General features: G+C 45.1%; 1 protein-coding gene across 1 annotated transcript in view; it reads left to right on the top strand.

The window, feature by feature from the left end:
- cers1 (ceramide synthase 1) overlaps positions 1 to 25,689 on the top strand; it is a 58,604-nt gene that overhangs the window by 20,256 nt on the left and 12,659 nt on the right. The window contains exons 3-5 of the mRNA XM_048560208.2: positions 5,597 to 5,756; positions 20,253 to 20,433; positions 24,461 to 24,622. Coding sequence (XP_048416165.2) covers positions 5,597 to 5,756; positions 20,253 to 20,433; positions 24,461 to 24,622 — 503 coding nt within the window. The remainder of the gene's footprint in view (positions 1 to 5,596; positions 5,757 to 20,252; positions 20,434 to 24,460; positions 24,623 to 25,689) is intronic.

The raw sequence follows: 25,689 nt of genomic DNA, 5'->3' as shown, positions 1-25,689 counted from the left end.
CAGAGCTTGGTGTGGAACTGCAGTCACAGTTTGGAACCCAGATTTGATATTCCATCTGAATGATGGCACCTCAGCTACTGCAGCATTCCTTCAAGCACTGTGCTGAAGTGGGAACTTTGACTGGGTACTCGGGAGTGAAGCTTAGACCCTGTGATATCTATGGTTCAGAGGCAAGAGAGAGTGAAAGTGAAATAGTGACTGTTTCAAAACTAGGCTGGTAATTATTTTTATTTTTAAATGATTCCACACTCAGTTGCTAACAAGGTCTCTATATGTGGTGTAAAAGGATATGCAGTCTTGTATATTTTTGCCTACTTGATGTCAGCAGTGACACATTACAACCCTTAACACCATCCTAAATGCCACATTGGACGCACATAGCCACTGAGCTATCAATACCAGCCAGGTAAGCCGTACATCAGCAGGAATTTAATCAGAGTAACTAACACTATATGGAATTGTCCTGCGCCAGGAGATTGTTGCAAGGCAGGCCAGATATTGTCACAAGTTGTACTGTGAGAAGGTTGAGCATTTTAGCACACTGTACCACTCTCCTCCCCCTTCCATCCATATTTTTTTCCTCTCTTGAAGACTCCAATCCTTGCTGTGAGTGGAGATTCACAGACAATGCCTGTTCTCCTTTGGCAAAGTGGTGTGATTCAAAAATTGATGGTGAGGAGGATAGCCTTAGATTACAGGAGGATAAAGAAGATGGACTGATCAATGCCAAATGGAACTCAATCAGATACATGTGAGGTGAAACACTTGGGCAGAACACAAAAGGTAAAGGGATATATGATGAACGGTAGGACCCTGAGAAGTACTGAGGATCAGAAGGATCTTGGTGTGCATGTCCATTATTCCCTTAGAGTAGGGGGACAGGTAGATCAAGTGGTTAAGATGGCATAAAAACTGAAAGAACTGGGGATGCTGTCAATCAGGAACAAAAACAGAAATTGCTGAAAAAGCTCAGCAGTCTGGCAACATCTGTGGACAGAAATCAGAGTTAATATTTCAGATCCAGTGACCCTTCCTCAGAACTGACGGTAGCTGACTTGCTTGCCTTTATCAGTGATGGCATAGAGATTCAGAGCAGAGAGGTGATACTGAAGCAGAAAAAGATGTTGGTTCTACCACAGCTCGAGTATTGCACGCAGTTCTGGAATTCACATTATAGGCGAAATGCGATACCACTGGAGGGGGTGCAGAGGAGATTTACCAGGAAGATAAAATGTGAGGCTGGATGAACACAGCAGGCCAAGCAGCATCTCAGGAGCACAAAAGCTGACGTTTCGGGCCTAGACCCTTCATCAGAGAGGGGGATGGGGTGAGGGAACTGGAATAAATAGGGAGAGAGGGGGAGGCGGACCGAAGATGGAGAGAAAAGAAGATAGGTGGAGAGAGTATAGGTGGGGAGGTAGGGAGGGGATAGGTCAGTCCAGGGAAGACGGACAGGTCAAGGAGGTGGGATGAGGTTAGTAGGTAGATGGGGGTGCGGCTTGGGGTGGGAGGAAGGGATGGGTGAGAGGAAGAACAAGTTAGGGAGGCAGAGACAGGTTGGACTGGTTTTGGGATGCAGTGGGTGGAGGGGAAGAGCTGGGCTGGTTACGTGGTGCAGTGGGGGAGGGGAGGAACTGGGCTGGTTTAGGGATGCAGTTGGGGAAGGGGAGATTTTGAAACTGGTGAAGTCCACATTGATACCATATGGCTGCAGGGTTCCCAGGCGGAATATGAGTTGCTGTTCCTGCAACCTTCGGGTGGCATCATTGTGGCAGCGCAGGAGGCCCATGATGGACATGTCATCTAAAGAATGGGAGGGGGAGTGGAAATGGTTTGCAACTGGGAGGTGCAGTTGTTTGTTGCGAACTGAGCGGAGGTGTTCTGCAAAGCGGTCTCCAAGCCTCCGCTTGGTTTCCCCAATGTAGAGGATGCCACACCGGGTACAGTGGATGCAGTATACCACATTGGCAGATGTGCAGGTGAACCTCTGCTTAATGTGGAATGTCATCTTGGGGCCTGGGATGGGGGTGAGGGAGGAGGTGTGGGGACAAGTGTAGCATTTCCTGCGGTTGCAGGGGAAGGTGCCGGATGTGGTGGGGTTGGAGGGCAGTGTGGAGCGAACAGGGGAGTCACGGAGAGAGTGGTCTCTCCAGAAAGTAGACAGGGGTGGGGATGGAAAAATGTCTTGGGTGGTGGGGTCGGATTGTAAATGGCGAAAGTGTCGGAGGATGATGCGTTGTATTCGGAGGTTGGTAGGGTGGTGTGTGAGAACGAGGGGGATCCTCTTTGGGCGGTTGTGGCGGGGGCGAAGTGTGAGGGACGTGTTGCGGGAAATACGGGAGACGCGGTCAAGGGCGTTCTCAACCACTGTGGGGGGAAAGTTGCGGTCCTTGAAGAACTTGGACATCTGGGATGTGCGGGAGTGGAATGTCTTATCGTGGGAGCAGATGCGGCGGAGGCGGAGGAATTGGGAATAGGGGATGGAATTTTTGCAGGAGGATGGGTGGGAGGAGGTGTATTCCAGGTAGCTGTGGGAGTCGGTGGGCTTGAAATGGACATCAGTTACAAGCTGGTTGCCTGAGATGGAGACTGAGAGGTCCAGGAAGGTGAGGGATGTGCTGGAGATGGCCCAGGTGAACTGAAGGTTGGGGTGGAAGGTGTTGGTGAAGTGGATGAACTGTTCATCCAGTTCATGATGTGTGTTCATCCAGCCTCACATTCTGTTACCTTGGACAGATTGGGGTTGTTTTCCCTAGAGCAGAGTATACTGAGAGGAGGCATGATTGAGAGGTATAAAATTATGAGGGGCATGGAAAGGGTAGACAGGAAGGAACTTTTCCCCTTGGTGGAGGATCAATGACATACATTTGAGGTAAGAGGCAGGAGGTTTAGGGGTGATTTAGGGAAAACCTTTTATTTTCTCCCCAGATGGCAGTGGGAATCTGGAACTCGCTGCCTGTGAGGGTGGTAGATACAGAAACCCTCCTAACACTTAAGAAGTATTTGGATATGAACTTGTAGTGTCAAGGCATAATGGGATTAGAATAATTAGGTGGCTGTTTTTGTCCGTTGCAGATACAATGGGCCAAAGGATTTGTTTCTGTGCTTAGACCTTTGTGAATACAGGGTAATTTTGACATTGGGCATCTGGACATTGGACATTTGCAGAATATTCAACTTCAGTGGCCTGTGATTTCTAGCAGGAGTTAATAGGCCTCTGCCCAATCTTTATTCTAAATCCCCCAAAAAATCACTATAATACTGTATATCTGTTTTTTAAAAACAGTGTGAGTACTCAAATCCCACCTAAACTGATGGTGGATTAAAGTTTGCTCCAGAGACTGCCTGCTGTTGATGAAGTAGGGAACAACAATAGTACTAGTTACAAGAGATCAGGGCTTTCAATTGAAACAAGTGAGGAAAAAAAGCCTCGTATTTATACAGTGCCATTCTCTTTATGATAAAATAGCACTTGAAAATGGCAAGTGCTAGTTCAAGGTGACAACCAGGGTCATGCCTCCTGGCTGGGGACGCAGTGAGAAAACCCCTCACTGACACTCTCAGGTGGCTTGCTCAGGAACTGTGAGTTGGACAAGTTGAACAAATGGACAAATGTGTGGCAGATGAAGTACGATGTGGATAAATGTGAGGTTGCCCATGTTGGTGCCGAAAACAGAGTATTATCTGAACAGTGATGGATTGCACCTCCTCCTTTTCCCAATGAGACCTGGGTGTGTTTGCACACCAGTTCCTGAAAGTAAACATGTAGGTGCAACTGGTGGTGAAGAAGGCAAGTAGTCTCTTGGCCTTCAAAGCAAGATGGTTTGAAATCAAGAGCAGAGACGTATTCCTGTAATTGTATAGGGCCTTGTGAGATTACACCTGCAGTGTTGCATCCAGTTTTGGTCTCCTTTATCTGGGGAAGGATGTTCTGCCTATGGAGGGAGTGCAACGAAGGTTCACCAGACTGATTTCTAGGATGGTAGGACTGACATATGAGGAGAGAATGGATTGATTAAGCCTACGTTCACTGAAGTTGAAAAGAATGAGCGTGGTATCTGACTGAAACCTGTAAGTTGTAACAGGACTGGACAAGGCAAATGAAGGAATGATGTTGCGATGACTGGGGAGCCCAGAACCAAAGTCCACAGTTTAAGGATACAGGATAGGTCATTCAGAGAGCCAGAAAGTCTTTTGGCATTTAACTGTCCAGGATGGCCACTTGGGATTGAGAGGAAGATGTGGGGGAAGGGCAGTAAGTGGGGTTCAGTCAACCTGGGCACTACACCCTGTCAGGAGTTGGCACCGTCCAAGGAAGCTGGGGAGCTGTGGTGGGGGAGAAAATCCTCCAATTTCTGTTGAGCTTTGTTGTGGGGGAGGGTTGGATTTGCATCAGTTCAATAAGAATTTCATGTATTCCCACTCCTCCTCACACCCCATTAAATGTTTCCTCTGTATTTGCCACATTCTTTAAATATTTAATTTGTGACCTTTTAATTTTCAACTGGATTCATTCTTTGACACCCTTTGAGGCTATAACTTTTTAAAATTCCTTTTGATCAAAATTGTCTGAATGGTACTGAGTAAATCCACCCCAGCAGCTATCCCACCTGCCTCCTGCATGTTGATTGAAGAAGGGGAGAGAAATGTCTTGTCACATTCGATCCTAAAATGAGCTTCTGACCGCATTTCCATGACATCACTAAGAACATACATTTCTGCCCGTGTGTCAGTGCCCATGCCTATTCATCTGCTGAATCCTTTATCCACATCTGTATTACTGTTAGACATAACTACTGTGCACAGTCCCGGCTGTCTCTTGCTTTCTGCCCTCTCCAAACTCTGCGATCCTTCAAAACTCAGCTTCCCGAGCTCTAACATACACCAAGTCTCACCTCCCCCATTGGTCTTCTGCTCACTGCACTGGTTCCTGATGAAGTAATCCCTCTTTATTAGCAAATTCTCATTCCTGTTTGCAAACTTCTCCAAAGCCACACTCTGCTCAATCTCTATAATCTCCTCCAAATATCAGAATACTCCTCCAATGCTGCTGCTAGCTTCCCTCCAGATAGGATTTGTTATTAATCAGGCTGCCCATGTATAGGAACTCAGTTGGGAAGGTTAAAAACTGCAGGACATTCAGCAAAGCTGAAATTTCTAAATTTCTTGACCTCTCCAACAGCAATAGTCACTGGACTCAGGCTAAACATATCTCTGGTTGAATAGTCTGCTTTGATGCCTCTATGATTCCAACTGTGTTCATTTCAAGTGAAGGGAGAGTCAGGTTTACTAGTGATGCCTTCCACAGCTGAACAGGCCACAAACATGAAATACTGAGGCTCTCAAGTGACTCTTTCAACTGAGGGAACAGAGAGTTTTACTGTGCCAAGTAGGGTTGATCCCCTATCCTCTTCCCAATTCTCCAGCTATCCCTCTTCCTATCGCGCACCCCCCCCCCATTATCCTAATAGTCCCAACCTCAGCATGCAATTGTACAGAGAGCCAAAGTGTGGTCTATAACTAGTAGCTGGCATTGATCTGCTTCTGCTGAGTGTTGGTGACAATTGCCCTTCCTCTCCCTCTCTCTGTCTTTCAGCCATTAGCTCGCTGGTGTGACCTGCCACTCCGAGATGCTGCCAAGATGCCAGAAAGTGCGTGGAAGCTGACTTTCTACACGGCCTCCTGGTCCTACAGCACCTACCTACTCTTCCTGACAGATTATCCCTTCTTCCACGATCCACCTTCCGTCTTTTATGGTACAGTAAGCAGTCTGACTCAAACAGACTTTATCGTAACTGCTTTTTTGTACTTTTTTAAAAAAAATGTTCTGATGCAAGAGATCCAACTGCTTGGTGCTGACAAGCGGATCATGTTGAATTGTCCAGTCTCCTTAGCCAAGCACTCCCAAGTCAAGTCACCTGAAGGAAAGTAAAGATTCCTCCAATTTTATTAGTCTTTCATGTGGGGATTTCTGGAAAGTCCAGTATTTATTGTCTAACTCAATTGCCTTTGAATTTAGTGGCGTCCTCGGCCATTTCTGAGGGTAGTTCAGAATCAAATTGATATTTGTGGGTCTGGAGTCACATGTAGTCCAGACTGGGTAAGAATGGCAGATTTCTTTCCCTAAAGGGCATTAGTGAAACAGATGGGTTTTTAACAACAATTGATTGTAATGGTGACCATTAAACGTAAGATGAGCTTTAGTTCTCATGGTTGAGCAATGCTAATTAGACTATTGTAAACTAGTCTTGAGGAACTAGAAAAAGAAGGTTTGAAGCAATGGATCATCAACTCCTAAAAGCCTCTAAGGCCTCTCTTCTCTCCTTCAGTCCTAGTCTCTTGCACAACCTCGATTTCCTTTGTTCCAATGAGGAAGTTGTCCCTTCAAAAGCCTGGGGCCTTGAACTCAGGAACCTCTTGCTGTGATCATCTCTCTTCTCATTGAAGCCTACTTCTTCAATGAAACCTTGCTTCTCTGTCCTTAACATCTTTTAATGTCAGATTTAATTTGCTACCACTGCATTTAAAGGTGATATATAAATACAAACCATAGTTGTTACAGAATGACAAAGATCCGATGTAATGGAAAAGCATGTACCATTTTTTAAAAGTAGCTCAGAGTGAGCACAAGTTGCCATTGGCTGTTAGCTCTGGTAAGTTAGTTGGGATCAATAGAACTGTTGTTTCTGAGACAGGTTATTGGATCAGGCCCCAATGCAAGATGTTGTCAGAGATCGCAGATTAATGTTTTCCAGTGCAGTCTTATTCATTGTTATTTATTCGCTGAATGTGAGTATCACTGGCTGGGCCAGTATTTATTACCTGTCTCATATTAACTCAGGAGGCTTGAATGGAAAGGAAAATCGTTTATTGTTGATCACCAAAATAGAGCCACTACTCATGGTGCACATCGGCTAAGTCTGCAGATCCATCCCTGAGTCAGCTTTTGTTTAAATATTCTTTCATGTCCTAGGTCTGCTTTTCTTTTTATCTGAAAGTGTTATCACACACATGCCTGATTGACTTTCCTGCCACCAAATTACTGTGACCAATTTTTGTTTTTAATTATTAACCACCACCTGCCGAGTCTGCTTTAGTCTTTGTATTTCACCTATTTTACTAACCAACCTGGTCAGAGATATTATTACACAGCGCTGGAGCAGGTGGAACTTGAACTGGCTTCCTGGCCCAGGAAAAGGGACATTACAACTGCACCACAAGAGGGCCATGGATTTGCTGCAGAAAGAGCTCAGGTGATGTGTTCCAGCTGGGCAGGCCCTTCCCTGTTAATAGGGGAACTTGCATGGGCTTTGTAGGGGTTATTACATTCCTAGTGCCCTGGAGGAGGAGGTGCTGAGCTAGCCTCTTGAACTGCTGCAGTCCATTTGGTATAGGGCATTCATAATACCGCTATGGAAGGTATTTGCAATGTTGACCCTGTAAAGGAATAATGATTATATTTCCAAGTCAGAATGGTGAATGCCTTGGTGGGGAACAGGTACGGGTGCCCCTGTGCAACTGCATCACTTGTCCTTCTAGATGGTAATGGTCATGGGTTTGGGAGGTACTGTCTAGGAAGCCTTGGTGAATTTTATTATTAGGCTAGATTTTTAATTGCCGATTATTAATTTAATTAAAATTTCACCATTTGCTATGATGGGGTTTGAGCCCATGTCCCCAGAACATTAAACTCTGTTGATGTTATCACAAAAATCACCACATCCCTGAGTGTAATACTGCAGAGGGAACGTCATAGCACGGTGTCCATGTTTAGGACTCCATTTCAGTATTTAAAGAAGAGGTGGAAGATTTCAGAGTGTCCTGGCCAGCATCCCTCCCTCAAGCAAAATCAGTCACCAGAAAACAGAGGGACTGGGGGTCATTTAACTCACTGCACCTTGTGGGGTCTTGCTGTGTGCCAAGTGGCTATCCTGTTTGTCCACATTGTGAATGCCAACACTTAAATGCAATTTGTGATCCTGTTTGAGATGTTAGTAATGTGAAGAATACTTTATAAAGACCAATACTCCTAATTGTACGGTATTTTTCAGCTTTCAGCTCCTCCCTATTCCCTGACCTTATTAGGAAGTGGAATGTTTACGATGCCCAATTAAATGAATCATTGTGTACTGTCATTGAAGTGTTGTTCTTTGTCAGTCTGCTTGCTGCTAAATCATGGATCTTTATGTCTTGTCAAACGAGTTGTTGTGAAGGGTTTAGTTTTGTTCATTTTGGCGGCGTTTTGGGCTCAACTGAGCTCTCTACACGGACTTTGCACAATGACCATCGTACTGGCAAACTGCAACAAAAGCAGGTCAAACACAACCTGTTTGCCCATCATACAGAGAGCTCCTCAATGCAGCACTCTGCTGGACCAGCTACTGGAGACTGCACCATGCACACTGTTCGACCTATTGAACCAAAGTGCTGACTGGGAGAAACTGAGGGGAAGGGGTGTAACCATGAGTAGGGTTCTGTTAAAGGACCAAGTAAAGACTCTGTACAAGGCAACAGAGGGAGGCGGAAGAGATAATGGGAACTGCAGATGCTGGAGAATCCAAGATAATAAAATGTGAAGCTGGATGAACACAGCAGGCCAAGCAGCATCTCAGGAGCACAAAAGCTGACGTTTCGGGCCTAGACCCTTCATCGGAGAGGGGGATGGGGAGAAGGAACCGGAATAAATAGGGAGAGATGGAGAGGTGGACCAATGACTGGAAACTATTTCATATTTCTCTGGTCCTGAAAACAAATGACCCAAAATCATTTTGCTTGCACAAATATTTATCCTTACATCTATGGCCCGGTAGCACAATGGTCAGGACTGCTGACCCACAGCATCAGGGTCCCAGGTTCAATTCCAGTGCTGCGTGACTGCCCCACATTCTCCCCATGTCTGCATTGGTTTCCTCCAGGTGCTCTGGTTTCCTCCCACAGTTTAAAGATGTGCAGATCAGTTGGCTTGGCCATACTGAAATTACCCCATGGTAAATGTGGGTTTCAGGGGTCTGGGTGGGATGCTCTTCACAGGATCGGTGCAATCTCAATAGACTGGCTTTTTTCCATACTGTATTGATTCTATGATTTTGACCCATTAATTCCACCCACCCAAACCTGGGACTCCTCTACTCTAAAGGTCCTTGTGAACACCATTGCCTCCAAGTCACAGACATCCCACTTGGATATTTATCACCATTACTTCATTGTTGCGTATTCAAACACCAGACTGTACAGGACTAGGGGAACCTAGTCACCATATTGACTGCAGTGCTTCAAGAAGAGGATCACCATCACTTTCTCAAGGACAATTTGTGACAGACAATAGATCTCAATCTTCCTTGGAACACCCATGTCCCAAGAGTTAATCTTTTAAAAGATATATTTTCAGTACTCTGTTGCAAAGCGATTGAATGTAAACTGTTTCTACATCGCCCTGGCTTGAGATCAAATAATTCTGGTGTTTATCTCATTGTGGGTGTTTGCTCTGCTCAATTTAGTGCCACATTTTCTAAATGCAGCAGGGACTACGTTCAAAAGTACTAATTACCTACAACGTTGGGGGAGCTTGAGGATGGTGTGAGATCATGTAAGGTGTGGTAGAAAGGCAAGCCCCCTGACTCCATCCAGTGGTCATGCCCATAATTTGTTGCCTTTTGGAAAGGGAACCTACAGTGTCTTCAGGCCGTCTGCAGCCAGTGGCTGCAGCAGGTGCTGGGCACATTACCCCAAAAAATGATATTTTAATCGACAATTCTTTAAGTTCCCTTTGCAACTTGATTGTCGTTACTGGGCGCCCTAAGGGGCTGTCAGTTTAAATTTGGTTGAATTTGGTTTTAAAAATTATAGAAAGGCAAACCTATCTTTTATTTGCGATGCAGTGATGGGTTTCATATTGAATAAGGTTGCTGTGTTGTGTGTTTGACCAATAGTCGACAAGCCCCATTTTAAGATGAATTTCTAGTGGCTGAGAGATTTCAGTTGTGAGGAGCCCTGTGGTGCCAGCAGTTGGTTTCCTGTTATCCAAGCTACAGTTGCCTCTCACCATGCACCTCACCTCCTGCAGGCCTGTACCTTTTCAAAATGTAGCATTGCCCTGCGGTACACTGTGTCAAAGTTGCAAATCGTCAGGTGTGAAATGTGGGGACTTCATGCCTGTAAGTCACTTGCCAATGAGTTGCGAATCCCTGGTGACAGAGTAAGAATCCTGGGTGACCATTTCCCCCTCCATGCTTAAAGCGATGCTTGTTTATTCAGGGGATCTAGGTATCCCTGACCGAGCCAGCATTTATTGCCTTGCCCTTCAGAAGGTTGTGGTGAACTACCTTCTTGAACCACTGCAGTTCATGCGCTTTAGGTAGCCCAGGGTTTTGACCCAACGACACTGAAAAAGCCGGATGGTGAGGGCTTGCAAGTGTTGGTGTTCCCATGTATCTGCTGACCTTGTCCTTCTAGATGGAAGTGGTTGCGGGTGTGGAAGGTGCTGGAATAGAATAGAATCCCTACAGTGTGAAAACAGGCCCTTCAGCCCAACAAGTACACACTGCCTCTCTGAGGAGCATCACACCCAGAGCCACTCATTCCTGTAACCCGGCATTTCCCCTGGCTAATCCACTTAGCCTGCATATCTGTGGACAACATGGGCAATTTAGCATGGCCAATCCACCTAACTTGCACATCTTTGTGCTGTGGGAGGAAATGGGAACACCCAAAGGAAACCCACACAGGCACAGGGAGAATGTATAAACTCCACACAGACAGTCACCTAAGGGTGGAATTGACCCCAGGTCCCTAGCACTGTGAGGCAGCAGTGCTAACCACTGAGCCACCATGCCACTCAATTCTTTTAGTGTATCGAACATATCAACGAGATAATACTTAATCTTCTTGGAGTTTTCAATCAGCCTGCTCACATATGTAATGACACACCTCTGGAACAGTGGGTTGAGGGAGCCTTGTTGAATTTTTGCAGTACATCTTGTGGTTGATGGACAATGCTGCTACTGTGCTGTTGAAGTGAATTTATTCAATGGGGCTGTGATCAGCTAACTTGGGAGATACGGCCTCAACTTTAGAATCTTTAGGTCTTTATCGGGCTGTAACCAGATAGATAAGCCATCAGGGATACGTGGTCTAATGTTATAGGGGCATAGAGGCATATTTGGCCCAGTCTGCCCAGGCCAGCAGTTTGAAAGAGCTATTCAATTAGTATAGAGCTCTCCACACCACCCTCGCACCATCCTGTCATCTCATTGTAGCTCTGCACTTAATTTTTTAAGTATTTATCCAAGTCCTTTCAAAGGTTATTACTGTATCTCATTTCATTGCCCTTTCATGCAGTGCATTCTTGATCACAACAACTGACTGGTTCTTTTTGCAATCACACTACATCTGCATCCTCTGGCTACTGGCCCTCCTGCCAGACGGAAAAGCTTCTGTCAAAAAAATTCCTGTCTCTTGAAATTTAAATGCAGCGATAAATGTGCTGGATAACCTCTGATAATATCAAATGAGTGCATGCTTCAAAAGAATACAGAACATGACATATATCAGCATAAATAACAATTTGTGGTTTAAACGTTGAACGATTGCATCCTAACATTTTTAATCAAGTTAACCTGTTAAGGCCTGAAACCTGAGCCAGGGATTTGTAACTGATTTGCAGATACTGCAGCAACAGTGCATTGTTTGATCGCTTAATGTGAATGAGCACTATTGTGAGAGAGTGTTGTAGTGGAGCCAAGTTAAGCTAGTGCTCCCATCAATTCTACCAGTTTTAGCTTGACTGAATTCAATTCATGCAGTGGCAGACAATGACGAAATCTGATGTTACATTAACAACATTAGAAATTCAAGCAGGAATAGCCCATGTGAACCTCCTTGAACACATTCTGCCATTCAATACAATTGTTGCAGATCGACAGACTTATAGTCTGCTTTCCCATCCTCTCGCTATCCCTTGATTCCTTAGTATCAGAAACCCTTTGATCTCAGTCTTTAATCTTCTGATTTATTCAGAGGTTGTGAAAGTTATTGGTTAGGTCAGCATTATTTCCCAACTTTTGTTTCACTGGAGAAGGTGGTGGTGAGCTGCCTCCTTGAACTGCTGCAGTCCATGTGCTGAAGGCAGACCCACAATGCCATTTGGAAGGGAATTCCAGGATTTTGACCCAGTGACGATGAAGAAATTGTGATATATTTCCAAGTCAGGATGGTGAGTGTCTTGGTGGGGAACTTGCAGGAAGTGGTGTTCCCATGTATCTGCTGTCCTTGTCCTTCCAGATGGAAGTGGCCATGTGTTGGGAAGGTGCTATTTAAGCAGCCTTAATGAGTTACTGTAGTGCCTGTTGTGGATGGAGTACACTACTGCACTTGGTGGTGGTGGGAATGAATGTTCAAGGTAATGGTAGGAGTGACTATTTAAGATGGTCCTGATATAGTTAAATGACTGAGCATTCACAGCTTCTGCTACAATGAATTCCAAAGATTTGCAAGAGATTTTTCTCCAGCATGGTCCTAAGTGGCAGACCAGATTAAGATCAGCCATGATCATGTTAAATGGTGGAGTGGGCTCGAAGGGTGAATTGCATACTTCAGCTCCAATTCCTATGTTCCGATGACCTCTTATCCTGACACTGTGAGACCCAGGTTTTAGACATTTCGATCGGGGAAGGGGTGAATCAGCACCCACCCTTTTAAGCCCTGGAAAAACTTTATATGTTTTCAATGAGTAAGGTCCATTTGTATAAATCCCTCCTCAAATGACAACCCTCTTATTCCAGGAATGAGTCTAATGATCCCGTAATCTCAGAGCTGAGCCGATATTTATCCATCTTTCTCTAAAATATTTGGAAAACTGTTTATTGTTAGTGCTCACAGTTTTTTACCCCTTTTTTTTCCATTTTCCACCCCTTTAGTTTTTGTGTTCGTTTGTTAATTACGAGAGCTTTCCCAGTGCATTTTTCCAGTTCTTTTCCCAGTCTCCTACAAATTGCCCATTGGGCTGAGGCAGTATGGGTTCATGAAAGGCAGGTCATGCTTGACAAATTTGCTGGAATTCTATGAAGACATTACGAGTGTGGTGGACATCAGGGACTCGGTAGATGTGGTGTATCTGGATTTCCAAAAGACATTTGACAAGATGCTGCATATAAATGCAGCTGCATAAGATAAAGGTGCACAGTGTTACTGACAAAGTATTGGTATGGTTGAGGATTGTTTAACTAACAGGAAGTGAAGAATGGGGATAAATGAGTGCTTTTCTAGTTGGAAATCAATGACTAGTGGTATCCCTCAGGAATCAGAGTTGAGACTGCAATTGTTTATAATTTACATAGATGATTTGGATTTGGGGACCATGTGTATTTTCTTGGAGTTTGTGGATGACACTAAGATGAGCGGTAGAGCAAAGTGTGCATAGGACATTGAAAGTTTGCAGCGGGATATGGATAGTTCAAGTGAGTGGAAAAATGTCTGGCAGATGGAATACAATGTTGATAAATGTGAAGTCATCCATTTTGGTAGGAATAATAGTAAAAAGGACTATCATTTGAAAGGTTAAAAATTTGCAGCATGCTGCTGTGCAGGGAGACCTGGGTGTCCTTGGGTATGAATCAGAAGTTGGTTTGCAGGTACAGCAGGTAATTAAGAAGGAAAATGTAATTTTGTCTTTCATTGCTAGAGGGGCCGAGTTTAAAAGCAGGGAGGTGATGCTGCAGCTCTATAGGGTGCTGGTGAGGCCACACCTGGAGTACTGTGTACAGTTTTGGTCTCCTTATTAGAGAAAGGATGTACTGGCACTGGAGTGGGTGCAGAGGAGGTTCACTAGGTTGATTCTGGAATTGAGAGGATTGGCTTGTGAAGACTGGGTGGACTGAGATTATATTCATTTGAATTTAGAAGAATGAGGGGGGGGTCTTATAGTAACGTACAAAATTATGAAGGGAAAAGTTAAGATAGAAGTGAAGAGCTTGTTTCCATTGCCAGGTGAAAATAGAACAAGACAGCATAGCCTCAAAATTCGAGGGAGCAGATTTAGGACAGAACTGAGGAGGAACTTCTTCACCAAAAGGCTTGTGAATGTATGGAATTCCCTGCCCAGTGAAGTAGTTGAGGCTACCTCATTGAATGTTTTTAAAGCTAATTTTTTGAATAGTAAAGGAATTAAGAGTGAGAGTATGGGTGAGTGGAGCTGAGTCCATGAGAACATCAGCCATAATCTTATTGATGGTGGATCAGGCTCAAAGGGCCAGATGGCCCACTCCCGTTCCTGGTTCTTATGTTCTTATTGTTTGCCACTTTTCTTCTGTTTGGGTACATGCTATGATTTCATCCTGTGCATCCCTCTGTGCACCATTTCTTCATAATACTGTCTCCTTTCAATCACATGCTTACAGTTCAAGCCCCACACCAACAGCTTTCAAGCGCTCTGGCTTTTTGAGCATTCCACTTACACTGCAGTGCCCTGTTGAGGGAGGGCTGCACTGTTGCAGATTCCATCTTTCAGCTAAGGCTTAGGATAAATTGAGGTGCATTCTGTTCCCTTGAACAGATTTCAGTGAAACCAGGCACCGTGTTGAGGAAAGGGAGTTCTCCCCTGTGGCTTGGCCGACACTTATTCCTCAATTAACCTCACTAGATCAGATTTTCTGGTCATTATTGCACTACTGTTTGCGGAAGCTTGTTTTGTGTATATTGTCCATCAAACTTCCTTCATTACATTTGATACATGGTCACTATTGTATCTCATTGGCCACGGAGGCGGGCATAGAAATCATAGGCCCCGGTGCTCCTCCTGACCTGGGTCACTGTGTCTCTTCCCCACCACCCCTCCTACATCCCCTATCTAGATACAGTGGGCTCCTAAGAACCGAGTCCCTGCATGTTGGATCCCTGGTACTATCCCAGGCTCTGACTGGTTGACATATTGTCAGGTCCTAGAGGCGCTATAGAAATGCGGTAGGGAGTGTGGCACTAACCTACAGAATCTACAAATGAAAATGGACCCATCACAGAGGAATTGTTATGAATTCATCTGTTTTAAATTCTTTGCCTGTTTGCCCCACTGCTCCTTCCAAGGTACAAGTGTTAACGTGGTAGAAATAGGGAGAAAAGTGAAACAAGAGACGGATTGTTGGTGAAATGATTTCACAAAAGAAGGGACGTGACATGAAGGGAAGTGAGATGGTGAAATATTGAACTAAAGCAGAAATGACATGGAGGTGCCGGTGATAGACTGGGGTAGACCAAGCCAGAAGTCACACGACACCAGGTTATAGCACCAACAGCTTTATTTGAAATCGCAAGCTTTCAGAGCACTGCTGTTTTGTCCAATGAAGTGGCAGATACCCTGGCAGGGCAGCTCGCCCTCAGCAATGACCCCGACAAAGGGCAGCTTGCCCACAGCACTGACCCCGACAAAGGGGCAGCTCGCCCTCAGCACTGGCCCTGACAAAGGGGCAGCTCGCCCTCAGCACTGGCCCCGACAAAGGGGCAGCTCACCCTCAGCACTGTCCCCGACAAAAGGGCAGCTCGCCCTCAGCACTATCCCCGACAAAGGGGCAGCTCGCCCTCACCACTGTCCCCGACAAAGAGGCAGCTCGCCCTCAGCACTGTCCCCGACAAAGGGGCAGATCGCCCTCACCACTGTCCCCGACAAAGGAGCAGCTCGCCCTCACCACTGGCCCCGTCAAAGGGGCAGCTCGCCCTCAGCACTGTCCCCAACAATGGGGCAGCTCGCCCTCAGCACTGTCCCCGACAAAGGGGCAGCTCGCCCTCAGCACTGGCCCCGACAAAGGGGCAGCTCGCCCTAAGCGCTGTCCCCGACAAAGGGGCAGCTCGCCCTCAGCACTGGCCCCGACAAAGGGGCAGCTCGCCCTCAGCACTGGCCCCGACAAAGGGGCAGCTCGCCCTCAGCGCTGTCCCCGACAAAGGGGCAGCTCGCCCTCAGCACTGTCCCTGACAAAGGGGCAGCTCGCCCTCAGCACAGGCTCTGATAAAGGGGCAGCTCTCAAAAAGCTTGTGATTTCAAATAAACCTGGTGTGTGACTTCTGACTTTGTCCACAAAGAAATGGAGTGCGACAGAAGGTGGCAATGTGAGCCAAATTGTAAACTGAAAGAGAACATGTTGCAAAAAGTTGTAGAGCCTAGATCATTGAAAGCATTTAAAGCAGATTTTTCGATCATGATTCAGTTGAGGGCCATGAAATGCTGGCATGAAAGAAAAGTAGAGGCCTGGGGCAGATCAATCAATATCTTATAGAATGTTGGGGCAGGCTTGAGGGGATGAATGGCCTACCTCTGTTTATCTTGTTCTTAAAACATTGCAGGCACGCCAAAACATCAAAGCAAAATTCCCCCAAAGCACACAGTTCAAAGGGCGAGTTGTTTCATAGACTCTCCATTTCTCCTCAGCAAGATAGACCTCTGTCCTCAACCGTACCAGTCTTTCCTATTGTGACTTCAACTCTTTTAATTGTAATCTTTCTCCTCTAATGTCGGGCTTAGGTGTGCCAACCAACTATGTACATGTGGAGGGTTTGTGGGAATGGAAGGGTTGTATGTGTGCGAGAGAGCGTTTATGCATGCTGTTCAGAATGGGTGGGGGAGTATTCTCTCCCACCCTTTCTCCTTTTCAGCTCTGATCCTATTTAAATCCTTGTTCATTTCAATCTTTTTTAATTCTAACCAAGGTTTTAAATTGCCCATTTTGTCCACAGCTGCTGACTGACCTACTGCTTGTGCTTCCAAGATTATGTGTTTTCATTTCAGAGTATCTTGTGATGTTATTTGAAACTGAGAGCAAGCTGTTAAACAGCAGGGAAAGCCTCCACTTAGTCTAGTCCTGCCTTCCTCTTAATTATGAATGTATTTTAACATTGAGTGAAGTTCACACACAAATACTGAGGACTCTTGTGGTCTGTTTAGACAAACACTGACCCTCATTGCAAAGCACTGCACAGCGATTGTATCAGGAATGCAAGATGTTACTTCTGTAGAGTGACTGGAGAAGGCATTATTGCTTTCTGTAGAATGGAAAAGATTAAGGGAGAGTTGATAAAAGCATGACGGAGGCTCAGTGGTTAGCACTGCTTCCTCACAATGCAAGGAACCTGAGTTTGAGTCTATCATCAGGCAAGTGCTTGTGTGGAGTTTGCACGTTCTCCATGTGTCTGCATGGGTTTCCTCTGGGTGCTCCAGTTTCCTCCCACAGTCTAAAGATGTGCAGGTTAGAGTGGATTGGCCACGCTAAATTACCCATAGTGTCGAGGGATGTGCAGGCTAGGTGGATTAACCATGGAAAATGCAGGGATATGGTATGCCTCTGGGTCTGGGTGGGATGCTGTTTGGAGGGTTGATGGGCTTCCACAGGAGGGATTCTATGATCTACATTTTTAAAAATCTGTTTGCAGGATTGAGGCCACTGGCTAGGTCAGCACATATTACCCATCCTTAATTGCCAAGTGGATTGTTAAGAGTTCATCATATTGCCGTGGGTCTGGAGTTTACATGTAGGCCAGACCATGTAGGGATGACAGATTTCCTTCCTGAAAGGACACAAGTAAATGTGATGAAGACCCATCATAACAATGTCTTCATAACAATCAACAGTTAAATCTGGATTTTTATTGAATTCAAATTTTACCATCTGCTACAGTGGGATTCAAACTCATTTTCCCAAAATTTTAGCCCGGGAGTTCTGGATTAATTTCCAGTCAGAGATAGTAGGAACTGCCGATGCTGGAGAATCTGAGATAACACGGTGTGAAGCTGAATGAACACAGCAGGCCAAGCAGCATCAGAGGAGCAGGAAAGCTTGATGTTTCGGGAAGGGTCCCGACCTGAAATGTCAAGCTTTCCTGCTCCTCTGATGCTGCTTGGCCTGCTGTGTTCATTCAGCTTCACATCTGTTATCTCAGATTCCAGTAGTGAGTGTGTTGGTAATTAAAGGTCATAGATTTTAAATAATTGGCAAAAAAAATCAAAGGGGACATGAGAAAAATGTGTTCTTTTTGATGCTGTGTGTGAAAGTCCCTGCTTTCAGCGGTGCTGGAAATCAATGCCGTTGGAATTTTCAGAAAGCAACTGGATTTTACATGAGAGATAATGGGAACTGCAGATGCTGGAGATTCCAAGATAATAAAATGTGAGGCTGGATGAACACAGCAGACCAAGCAGCATCTCAGGAGCACAAAAGCTGACGTTTCGGGCCTAGACCCTTCATCAGAGAGGGGGATGGGGGGAGGGAACTGGAATAAATAGGGAGAGAGGGGGAGGCGGACCGAAGATGGAGAGTAAAGAAGATAGGTGGAGAGGGTGTAGGTGGGGAGGTAGGGAGGGGATAGGTCAGTCCAGGGAAGACGGACAGGTCAAGGAGGTGGGATGAGGTTAGTAGGTAGATGGGGGTGCGGCTTGGGGTGGGAGGAAGGGATGGGTGAGAGGAAGAACCGGTTAGGGAGGCAGAGACAGGTTGGACTGGTTTTGGGATGCAGTGGGTGGGGGGGAAGAGCTGGGCTGGTTGTGTGGTGCAGTGGGGGGAGGGGATGAACTGGGCTGGTTTAGGGATGCAGTGGGGGAAGGGGAGATTTTGAAACTGGTGAAGTCCACATTGATACCATATGGCTACAGGGTTCCCAGGCGGAATATGAGTTGCTGTTCCTGCAACCTTCCTAACCCTAACCCTAACCCTAACCCTAACCCTAACCCTAACCCTAACCCTAACCCTAACCCTAACCCTAACCCGAAGGTTGCAGGAACAGCAACTCATATTCCGCCTGGGAACCCTGCAGCCATATGGTATCAATGTGGACTTCACCAGTTTCAAAATCTCCCCTTCCCCCACTGCATCCCTAAACCAGCCCAGTTCATCCCCTCCCCCCACTGCACCACACAACCAGCCCAGCTCTTCCCCCCCACCCACTGCATCCCAAAACCAGTCCAACCTGTCTCTGCCTCCCTAACCGGTTCTTCCTCTCACCCATCCCTTCCTCCCACCCCAAGCCGCACCCCCAGCTACCTACTAACCTCATCCCACCTCCTTGACCTGTCCGTCTTCCCTGGACTGACCTATCCCCTCCCAACCTCCCCACCTACACCCTCTCCACCTATCTTCTTTACTCTCCATCTTCGGTCCGCCTCCCCCTCTCTCCCTATTTATTCCAGTTCCCTCCCCCCATCCCCCTCTCTGATGAAGGGTCTAGGCCCGAAACGTCAGCTTTTTTGCTCCTGAGATGCTGCTTGGCCTGCTGTGTTCATCCAGCCTCACATTTTATTATCTTGGATTTTACATGAAGAGTGTTGTAAAGTTGAGTGCCAATCTATTGTAAAACTTTGTTCCTGCCAGAACATTCAGGGACATGGAATCCCTACAGTGTGGAAGCAGGCTGTTCAGCCCATCAAGTCTGCACCAACCCGCCAAAGAACATCTCATTCAGACCCATACTATTCCTGTCACCCTTCATTTCCCATAGCTAATCCACCTAACCTGCACATCCCTGGAGATGTCTCTGTGCAATTTAGCATGGCCAATCCATTTAACCTGCATATCTTTGGATTTTGGGAAGAACATCCTGCAGACACAAGGAGAATGTGCAAACTCTACACAGAGAGTTGCCTAAGGCTGGAATTGAACCTCGGTCCCTGATGCTATGAGACAAGAGTGCGAACCACTGATCCACCATGCTACCTCAATTATCTTAAATTGTCTAAGGATGTTTTAGGTAGATTTCCTGTGACTGATCTTCGTTGATGGTATTAGTTAAGCCAGTGATATCATGTCAGTGTGCCACCGTTGACAGAAGGTAGTCTCTGTAACTGTGGTGACTACGTGGAGAAGTTGTAGAATGTATACCGAAACGTTCATTAGCTGTTGCTAGGAACTGTCTTTTCCTTATATCTTAATGGGTTGAGTTTACCATGTGATGTCAGTTAAACCTTTCAGGTACTGACTGCTTTATACAGCAAAGGGAACAGGGTTATGGAGAGAAACCAAGGAGTGGAATGGATCTTTCCAAAGAGCTTGCGCAGATACAATGAGTTGAGTGACCTTGATCTGTGCTTTTTTGTTCTTAAATGTGCCTTAACTTTGGCTTTTGGATAAATTGCCCGAGCCCCGGTATCACCCCGGTGCCTTGTGAAACAATTATTATCCATGATCCTGCACGCTGATGTGAAGACCATCAAAAAATGAGACAGGGTTATTGTATTTCAGTCAGAAAATACCACAAAGCAGTTAACCATCATGCTCTTGTTTCAGGATGGAGAGCGACAATTGATGTCCCTAAAGATATTGCCATTGCTTACCTGGCTCAGTGCAGTTTCTATGGGCATGCAATCTATGCCACTGTCTACATGGATGCCTGGAGGAAGGACTCTGTTGTGATGTTAGTCCATCATGTGATAACACTGTCTCTAATCGCCTTCTCCTATGCCTTCAGGTGGGTGGGTCTGTCTGTGTGTGTGAGAGTATGCATGTTTTGTTTGTGTGTTACAGAGAGAGGGAGTGTGTGTGCGTGTCTGTGTGTGCGTGTCTGTGTGTGCGTGTCTGTGTGTGCGTGTCTGTGTGTGCGTGTCTGTGTGTGCATGTGTCTGTGCGTGCATGTGTCTGTGTGTTTTAACATTATCAACTCAAGTTGGGTGTGATGCTGGAGGTTTCTTCACATCGCTTCTTCCTCCTCACAGTGAAACCCCTTTTTCATCCCAGCTTCACCATATTTACAACTGATAAACCTCAACTGATTCAAGGAAACTGTAAAGTAAATGTGCCTTTTTCTTTTTAATTTTTCTCATGCAGTTTGTTTGCCATGTTATCCAGCCTTTTAATCTACAGTTACTGGATGCTCCAGGCTAATACAGGGATGGTTGGCAATTTTGGTATGTTAAGGTAGTTAAGGATCAAAACTTTTTGCTTCATGTTCATAGCAATAATTCACATTAGCCAAGTCAGCAAAGCAACAGAGAAATGAATAACAAATGAGGCATTCAGACTGTCGAGACTAATGCTATAGAAGCCATAATATCAGTACTTAGGTAAAAGAACAGACAATGCCTGTGAAAGACTGGAAGAATAATGATTGAAGTGTGGGAATTGTAATATGGATGTTGTATTCTGTTCAAACCTTGAGGATATTCTGTAACCCACCAAAATGCAATTTATGCATTACAGTGTTTAAAGCCCCCTCCCTATATGAATGTATGAAGTAAACAATTGTTGTGCCATTTTCCTGACATCCTCTTACTAATTTGTCAAATTTACCCTCATTAAAGTGCGTTTCAACAGAGGGAACCGGTGAAGTGGGTACTAAGCAAACCCCATGCCCCTGTCACATTGTGGTAATTCAATGTTGTTGTAGCTTTCCCTTGAGTCTTCTCCTTGCCTGGTTGATACTTTGTAAATACAAAGCCGACAAAACAGCTCTTTGCATTTTCTATCTTTATTGAGCAGGTTTCAAGCCAATCAACATTCGATAACCTGCTCTGAAAACTCTGCTCACGTTTTGATAGCCAGGGTAACCCATCTCATTCTAAATCAGTCAAAATCCTAAATAAAACAACTCAAAACATTCTAAACCAAAAGGTCAATTTACACTAACTCTCATTGTTACTGGATCCTTTCAGAAAATTCTAGGATCCAGTCCTGGAACATTGCCAAAAAATTATCTGTTCCTGCTTTCCACACTGTTTCTGTGCATCAAAATTTGTTGAAATCTATCTATTAGATTTTGAACTACATTGTTGATAGGCAAATACTGGAAGTAGGCAGGGGTAGAGGTAATAAATCGATTGTAGGACTTGTGGTGTGCCATTTTGAATGTCTGCAGAACAATAACATTGCATTTATGTAGTGCCTATAACATACCTTGGACATTGGCAACTAAGTCAAGTTCTTAACTCTCAAAATCCCCTGAAAAATGGGGTTTGACCGATACTCTGCATATAAACGTGACATGGTGGTGTTGGTCATTTTAAGATCTAAGGGAGTTATACCAGCGATTCTATTAAATGACAGTGAGATGGTTTACCCAATGAGGTAACTGTAAAACACAACTGTCACAGGGGTTGGGTTGGAAGATGTTTTTTATGTGTTGGTGGGCGAGTGGGGATGATTGGCCCTGGGAAAAATCACACTCCACAGCCTGCACACACACCTTCATTCACGACAAATATTTTCAACCATCTTCGAAGTGCATTGGAACACATCAGTTCATTGGCTCTGGGATCAGATGCTGTGCCTTATTCTCCTGCACATTTCCACCACACCGCCCATGGCACCTGCCTGTTCTTTTACACCTTAAAATAAGGTCTCTGGAAATAGAAAATGTATGTTTGGGGTGAAAATTTGAGGCTGATTAATAATGTGAGTGCAACATGTTGATCTGAAACATGCGTTGATCATTTGCAAAATAGATTTTTGGGTCTAGAGAAAGCCAGGTCAACTTAGTATGCTCACAGGATCATTACAAAACAAAGTGCGACATTGAGTCACCTCAGGAGATTTTAGATCGGTATGAGGAAGGAAGTGAGGTGGATGTGGGTAGTTGAGTTTGGGATCAAGGCAAGTGAAAGTGTGTTCACTGATTGTTCAGCAATTTACCTGGAGATGCTTAAGGGGGCAGAATATACAGAGCTCGGATACCATGAAGGATGGTAGGGCTTGAGGAGAAGAGAAATGGGGAAAAGGATACAGTGATTTGAAAGCAAGCTTGGGAATGTTAAAATCAAGATGCTGCTTGGCTGGGAGCCACTTCAGTCAGTGAGTACGGTGCACATGGGGGAGATCAGAGGTTGTTGTGAGAAAGATTTGGGTAACAGAGTTTTGGATGACACCACTTTATAGAGGCTTAGATGCGGTTAAACATTCTTATTTTCTTGTGAAGTGCACGTCTGGCTCTGTATGATTTTTCGTATGGCCGTATTGGCCCAAATATACCCCATGCACAACGTCTTCCATCTACCTCATGGGGATGGTGCCTGGTGCCTTCTAAGACATTCAAATAAGTAATTTAAAAAAAATAATTGGAACTCCTTTCTCAGCCTCAGGATGTGGAGGATGGGTTGAAAAACATGGTGGACTTTGAAGAATAATCTTTGCATTACTTTTGAGCCAGTGTGGCCCCATCTTTTGGATTCCCTCTCAACCTATGATTCATTTCTTTATTTTAGTCCCTTTTTAAATCCAATATCATTTGCATAACATTACTGCTTGTGATTGTGTAATGCTCGTGGAAATAGGGTTAGGGTATTGTCTGTGACTTTTTTTTAAGTTATTCATTCATGGGATGTGGGTGTCATTGGCTAGGCCAGCATTTATTGTCCGCCCCTAATTGCCCAGAGGGCAGTTAAGAATCAGCCACATGGCTTTGGGTCTGGAGTCACATGGAGGTCAGACCAGGTAAGGATGGCAGCCTCCCTTCCTTGAAAAATCACTGCTCCGCCTGGATCTGGATGTTACAGGATAGAATGATCACAGCCAGAATGGTACAGGCACACTCAGGTTAGGCAGTTCAAGGGGATTTAAGAGGTTTTCTACTCCTTGTTTAACTCGATAACATGGTGTGAGTGTTACTGGTAAGGCCAGTGTTTATTAATCTTGAGAAGCTGATGAGCGTACCACTTTCTTGAGCCGCTGCAAGTGAATGAACTGAATTGGGATTATTACCCTTTATAGGCAAAGACGTTTTACCATTGCTAATGGCCACGTTTGGCAAAGAACCTCCAAGACTCATAAACCAGAAACTTTTCACCACCCTTTATGGTCCTTACTGTGTACTCTAGCCAACACACTTTGGGGACAGGTTCCACACGAGGTGGAAATTCTTTATTAACTCCCTAAGTATTAGTATACTCTCTGAATGCTTGTGGCTTAGTGAGGACCCACATATAGCTCATAATCAGATGGTCACTTTAACCACAACTTCCCATGTCACACTTCCTCTCTGTAGCAGCAAGGTCTGTCAGGGCTGTGGCTTCATACCCCTTTTCTAACCCTCATCTCTCAGCATATAAAACAATGCCTTCAACTGGCTCATCTGATTGGGCTATGGATCCCAACCCTGGCTATACAGGGTCATCCATATGACCCTGTTCTTCATGGGCTACGTGCCAGCAATGGGTATGATGTTTATCTTGGGTAAGACTGGGTGAAAGCTGTTCACACACATTCATAGGGACTATTATCTTTGAAAGTTATTTGTGGACAGTGTGTTTCTTGGTCATCTACTACCATGATGGCTGTGTAGCCTGTGTGCGTCTGTGTGTGTGCATGTATGCGGGTGGGTTAGTGTGCGTGTGTGTGACCTTGTTTGAAAGTTCAAGATGATGTCTTGAGTTAGAATTCTTCTTTGTAACTGTCTTCCTCCCACTGGGTTTTGTGCTGATGATGTTGATCCACATCACAACTGGTTGCAAAGGATTTACAGCATGATAGAAGTCCCCAAACCTAATACAATTCCCTCTCGCTCACAGGTATCACAATGTCGGGATCTTGGTTCTTTTCCTGCATGATGTGAATGATATTCTGTTGGAATTCACTAAACTCAATGTTTACTTCAAAAACCGGGCTGGTGTCCGCCACAAGCTGAATGATGTGATTTCCAACATTGGCTGTTGCTCCTTTGCAATAAGTTGGTAAGTGTCTGGACTGACTCGATCCTGGCTAAAGCATCTCAGCAGATCCACAGTCTCACCACGATTGGCCATTATCCATGAGGATTGGCCTCGTCTCTTCAGTGATGCTTCAGACTAAGTTTCCCACTCCAGCTTGCTGTTCTTTTCTCCTGTATCAGGCGCCTTGGGCTACCCAACCCCATTAGAGGGGCTACATAAATGCAAGTTGGTAAATGTTGTAGAAGAGCAGAGAGGGTGTCCATACTCAGAGATCCCTGAAAGCTAGTGTGCAGCTATAAGAAGCGTTCATACAGAGTAATGCAATGTTGGCTTTTGTCTTAAGGTGCCACATCACACAGGGAGTGTAAAGTTGTACCTTGTCAGCTGTCATTAATAACTATATTCTGTTTTGGTACCATACCTCAGGAAGGATATATCAACCTTGGGGATGAGTGCATCACAGATTTGGCTGAACAATTGGGGGCTTAAAGAGTTAAATTAGGAGATGAGTTGCGTACCTTGCCTTGTATTTCCTTTTTGAGCTCAGATGATTGAGGATGATCTAGACGAAGATTTGAAAATGATGGAAGAAGATTTGATGGAGCACAAATGGAAGAATACATCTCCTGTCACAGTCAGGCTGGGGGAGAGGTTGGGAAGGCGATTCAGAAACAGTTCAGAATGACAGGACAGTTTCTAGTCAGATAATTTCAGAGTGAAATTAGACGGTATTTTTCTTAATCATTGCTGGCCTAGGCAGATTGTCATTAGGTAAAGCTCTGGGAGACCTGGGCAATTGGGGATGGACGATAAATGCTGCCTATAGGGTGATGCCCTCATCCCGTGAATGAATAAAGAAATAAAAATAAAGGCGCTAAATAGGGTTAAGGTGCCAATCAACTGTGTTCAAACTGAATAGTGGGATTGGCAAAATAGTTTATTGTCATACTAGCACGTCAGACAACATATCATCCCCTTTTGGGAAATCTTGTACACAAAAAGATGTTTCTTGGGTCGGTGGTCCATCAAGGGTGATATATTTTAATTGGGAATGTACTGAAATGTTGGCCGTTAATTGAGGCGCATAG

This window comes from Stegostoma tigrinum, chromosome 30 (assembly GCF_030684315.1).
Source record: "Stegostoma tigrinum isolate sSteTig4 chromosome 30, sSteTig4.hap1, whole genome shotgun sequence".
Lineage (NCBI taxonomy): Eukaryota > Metazoa > Chordata > Chondrichthyes > Orectolobiformes > Stegostomatidae > Stegostoma > Stegostoma tigrinum.
The sequence above is the reverse complement of the archived record's forward strand: the minus strand, read 5'-3'. Positions and strand labels throughout refer to the sequence as shown.